Source organism: Zingiber officinale, chromosome 7B (genome assembly GCF_018446385.1).
Source record: "Zingiber officinale cultivar Zhangliang chromosome 7B, Zo_v1.1, whole genome shotgun sequence".
Classification (NCBI taxonomy): domain Eukaryota; kingdom Viridiplantae; phylum Streptophyta; class Magnoliopsida; order Zingiberales; family Zingiberaceae; genus Zingiber; species Zingiber officinale.
The window spans coordinates 44,748,530-44,753,949 of NC_055999.1; the positions used below are offsets into that span (position 1 = coordinate 44,748,530).

The 5,420-nt window shown below is 33.7% G+C and overlaps 1 protein-coding gene across 1 annotated transcript; it reads right to left on the reverse strand.

Annotated features, from left to right (window-relative positions):
- Window positions 1–1,003: 1,003 nt before the first annotated feature.
- LOC122004321 (WD repeat-containing protein 75-like) lies at window positions 1,004–4,928 on the reverse strand. Its single transcript, XM_042559228.1, has 9 exons — window positions 4,848–4,928; window positions 4,599–4,739; window positions 4,449–4,493; window positions 3,410–3,576; window positions 2,503–2,581; window positions 2,343–2,428; window positions 1,779–1,908; window positions 1,555–1,687; window positions 1,004–1,137 (listed from the first exon to the last, which is right to left on the reverse strand). The coding sequence occupies exons 1-9, from the start codon at window positions 4,887–4,889 to the stop codon at window positions 1,004–1,006; spliced, it is 957 nt and encodes a 318-aa protein (XP_042415162.1). The 5' UTR covers window positions 4,890–4,928.
- Window positions 4,929–5,420: the final 492 nt, after the last annotated feature.

Genomic DNA, 5,420 nt, shown 5'->3' on the forward strand with positions numbered 1-5,420 from the left:
AACGCTTTAAAAGCGTTGTGGTTGGTCTCAAAGACATTGTTTTTTAAGCGTTGTCTTTTATTACTTAAAAACGTTGTCTTTTTAAATTTATAAAAAATAGTGTTTTTCTTAATTAAATAGCAAAAATTATAAAAAATACTCAAAATTTACATATAATTGAATATCCACAACCACAATCATTTTTATAATAAGACTATTTAACAAATAAATAAAACTTTATATTATACAAACAAAATGTATACATATTGATCCACAAATTAAATTTGTATCATACAGGTTATCCTTAACTTCATGACAATAATTTTTCAAACACACAAGTTTTACAAAACCTCATCATTGACTAACTGCTGTTGTTGGTGTCCATCGCATGGAATTGCTTCTTTAAGTCCAACAATCTCTTCTTCTGAAAGGCTTTCAGCTATCACTCTTAGAGCCATCTTCTTCAACTTGTCATCAGCACACCTGGGGTTGTAGGCAATCAAGAAATTTTGTATGAAAACTTTCATACATGTAAATCTCGTACTAAATAATATGTCAATGTTATATATACATGTAATTCATACCGTAAGTGTGTTTATATCGTAACTGACAAGTTTTCTTTAGGGCCAACTTCTACTCAAGCTCTTTAAACACTGCATCAAAATAAAAAAATTGGCATTAGTTCTGTGCTAAATGAAAATCATATTTAGAGGAAAAAGCGGGAGTGTTGTAGATGGATATATTAACCAAGCATATTAATGTTTGACCTGTCTTTACAAGTTCTAAGCATATATATTAACCAAGCATATAACCTAAGAGGAATAAGTTACAAAATGCTACTTGATGTTTGACCTGTCTTTATTGGATTTTGCGGCCCCGGTCTTCTTGTAGCCAGGCACAATGTAATACTTGATGTTGACTCTACCTTTGCAGTTGTTTCGGCTTGAGGAGTGGCAAAGAATGGTGGAGTAGAGGATGGATTTTAGGTATTCATCCGTGCCATCGAGGAAATGACTTATTCCTCTTAGGTTGCCACAGGAACAGGATCTTCCACATCGAAGAAAAATATTACCCCATTTCCTTTTGCATCAGCATCACCTGCTGAACTGAGAAGAGCTAAGACGGCGAATTGAGATTCATCATGGGAACAGCTTACGGCTGTAAAAAAATGGGAACCATCAACAAGACAAAAGATTACAATCTTCTAACTACTCAAAGAGAAAATAGTATAAAGTTAAAGAAATATAAAAAATTCTATAAATATTTCACAAAATGTGAGCTTTGTTTGTAATCATACACCATTCGCAAAGCCACGGTAAGTTTATACTGGTCCAACAATGGACTGGTTCTTGCTGCCTATTTTGGACATTTGCAATTTATTAATATTAGTGCATGTATGCTAGAGACACTTGCAAAATAGAAGCTTTAGGACTCAAGATTGTTGTTGTATAGAACTGTTGACATGAACATCTAAAGTGCCAAAAATGGACTGGTTCTTTTTATTTCATTTTAATTTTCTGGTTCTTTTAGTCTTGGATTTATACTACGATCATTTAAGAGCCAAAAAATGCACACCTTCTGTAACAATCCCGTGAGACCAGTACAATGCCAAATTTGAAGTACTCCAAACTGAAAGTTGTGGCTTTAAACCGTGTGTATAGGACACCAGATATTCTGATTCCCCAACAAATGAAGGCTTTGTAATTGGCTGTACAAGAAAAAGGAAAAAAAAACAGATGTAAGGACATTCACTGCTATTTCGATTTGCCAGATAACAATATAGGCAAAATGATGATTACCGAAAGTGTATCTCCAATCATAGCCACAAGAATATTGGAATCTGGATCCCATAATGTAATTATAGTCTCAGCTGCAATAGCAAGGACTGATCCATCGGCAGAAAAAGCAGCAGCTGTTAATGATTTTCCCCTGTCATCAATTCAAAGAAATTAATTTCATGGGAGTTCCACTGCGCAACAACACTATATGATGGGAAAAGAAATATATGCAAGCAAATAATTTCAAAAAATAGTTTAAAGATTTCACCAATAATTCAATTAAAAAACAAGGCATCCTTTAAATTAAGAAACAGTATCTTTTTTTCATAATTAATGTATATACAAAATTGCAAGTTCCATACGCCCAATCAACTGGTTCAGCTCTGAGTAGCATCAAATACAAGTATTACTTTAAATATCTCTGCTTGATTTGAAAGCTGTCTGCTTCCACAAATTATTTCAATTTCATTCGATACAAATAATTTTTTATGTTAAAATAAATCATAAAAACTAAAAGGCATCAAATGAGCAATGATATTAATATAATAAAGGAAAAAACATTTCATTGGCAGCAAAATTTAATACTTGTATGAACCAACAGATTGGCATCTCCAACCAGTTCTCTGGATTGATTCATTATTTCTGTCGGCATGAGAACCATGAACCCAAACCTGAAAAATAGATTACTCATTTAATCATTATATACAATGGGGCAACAGAAAGAAAAGAGCCTAATAGACACTACCTTAAAATCACCACCATAAGATGATGTGACAGCCATGTTGTGTCCAGGGCGAAATGCAAGAGATGAAACTTGAGCATCACTACATCAGAAAGTAAAGAAAATATAAAAAGGTGGTTTATTTTATCTGTTAGAGTGGAAGGTGTAAAGGGTTAAAGAAGTGCAAAGAAAACATTAGTCAAGTAGTGAAAATCTTATAATTTGTCCTGGAGCTCCGAAGGATAAGATTCATGTAACTGATTCCAAACAGTTGGGACAAACATGGGATGGTAGTAATGATAACGGCAGCAGTAACAAAGAACCAAGAATTATTAAGCAGCAGAGAACAACTTGGCAACCAATCACTCAAAGAAGAGCTAAGCCAGCCCACAACCATATGGATCACTCAAGGATAAGCAACGTCAGCCCATAACCATATAGACCAGAAATGAAGTTTCAATATAAAATTGATCAACATTTAACTAATTCAAGATTGTCAACTTGAAGAATTTCTCTAAAATGAGTAATGGTAACAATCAAACTTATCACTCTTTTCCAACAATCAAAAGGTTCAATATGCTGGAATAAGATATGATCTGATCATTCAAGGATGCTTTTCATATTGCAAAAGAAATGCGTGAATGTGCGGATATAATAACCAAATCATAAGCACCAAAACTATATAGAAATTAAAAACCAATGAAACTTCTGTTACATAAAACTAAAGTATCTAGAAAATTGAAAAGGAAATATGTTTGTCTCACTGATATGAAAGACCACATTGGTGTGCCAAATTAAATACTTCTCCAATTGACATCATAGAAAATTAAAAGATTGATGGTCCCTATTCGCAAAGTTATGAAAGATTTATAGAATAAATAAACAAAAAAATAAAGAACAATAGATGAAGCTCTGTTTGTAGTCTTCTTACCTGTGAGGCTCATATATGACAGTGGATAATAAGTACTCTGCCACTAGGGAACCACGAGTCCAGTATTTTAGACAAACCAAACCCCCTAATTTTTCTTCAGGAATTGTCACATCAATGGTAGCCATTAAGGAGCCATCAAGAGAAATGGCTACAAGAGCCACATATAGCTGCAACCATCGAAGTACAAGTACATCCACGAAGAGTTAGCCAAAAATTCAAAGATCTAATTCATCATCTACAAGAATTATGATAGCTATCTATGTTGTAATGCAAAAGTAATTACATGCTTAAAACAAATTATGACAGCAACCAAGCAGATTTTAAGATTGACTCTCTCAAAATGCATCCCCAAGACATTATTTAAATAGGTGCAAATTTGTGATCTCGCTCTATTGAAACACAAACTACACACCAATCCTAGCATGGTAGTTTAGCATGAATCTCAGAAATTATTGAGCTTTAAACTAAATTAAATCTCTATCTTGTCCCAGACAATCCATGACTGATTACTCCAGCAATAGAAACATGTAATTGAATACCCCACAACTGCCACAAAGAGAGCCTGTGGGAGTTATGACACGTGCATTTCCAGTTTCCAGCAAATAGGAACCAATTGTGGTACTTTCTAGCTTATATCCCTGCCTTCTATGTGGCTGGCTAATCAGAATCAAAATGGATATTTTTGTACCCCATAACTGAGTTGTATCAAATATACTTGTTTCTAGTTAATGGAACCCAACAGTAACAGTGATATTTACAGAGCTAATTCCTGGAAGCAATAATGTCTTAGCAAAAAATGACCCAAAGAATCCATAAAAATGCAACTCCAATCAAGCTGTTTACAGAAATTTGGCAGTTGGTACAAATAATGCATTCTTTCCAAATGTCAAACTACAAATTAGAATTGCTTCTAAACTAACAGCCTACTAATGCATGGACGATTGACTCAAAGAGCTACGGATACAACAGAACAAAAGTTAAGGTAATAGTCATAACAGATACAGCACCGCAAATATATCTTGATTAGTTAATGGCGTACCATAACGTCATCTGCAGGCTGAAAATTTCTTTTGCACACTTGGACCTAAGCAATAAAATAAATATCATGAGAACTTGCTTTTTCTTAAAAGGAAAAAAGAGATGTCAAGCTCTAGATGATAATATCAGAATGCAAAAATAGAGCCATCACCTCTGAAACCTCATGGTTGTCAAACAAGCTATAGAATTGTACACAATAATCTTCAGTGGAAACAGCAACTAATCCAGTTGTCTGCTCAAATGCAACTTGTGTGCAGGATCCTTCATGTTTGAGAGGAAACGAAAAAGGAGGCTGAAGATATACTAGAATATATCAACATACGAAAGTTTATCCAGGAAAGGTTTTCAGTAAAACTAAGCCAACAAAGCATTGATGTCTAAACCATATGGTATGACAAACCTTGATTCCCGATATGGATTTTGAGATATCCATTGTAGGCATTTTTAGCAGATGAATGTGATTATCTGAACAAGATACCTGGAAAAAAATATGAATTAACATTGGCTTCCAAATTTCAATTAAATCAAAACATCAAAAGCAGTACAAAGCAATAAAAAGTAGTGTGACAAGTAGAACTATAGAGGTTTATCAATTCTGTATAGGATCATCAGTTGCCAATAATATGCAAAATGCCTGTAGATTTACTAAACAGGACCTCCTTATTAAACATATAATAAAAAATGGAAAAAAACCTCATTTTCAATGAAAAAAATAATGTAATGATATATAAGAAGTCTCCTTAGTTAAGTTGGACATCCTCTTTTGAGTAGGACTTCCTCTTTGATTCCCACGTGATTGAGAACCAGGAATCCTAATTAAAGTGTTTTGGTATTTTAGTCAGATTGAGCCTCACTTTGACTTCAACAACTCTAAATATATAGTGCCTAGCACAAACTTCATCAGATTATGTACTCATCTATGCAAACCATATTTTTAATCAGTCTTCATCAGATTATGTACTCATCGATCCGT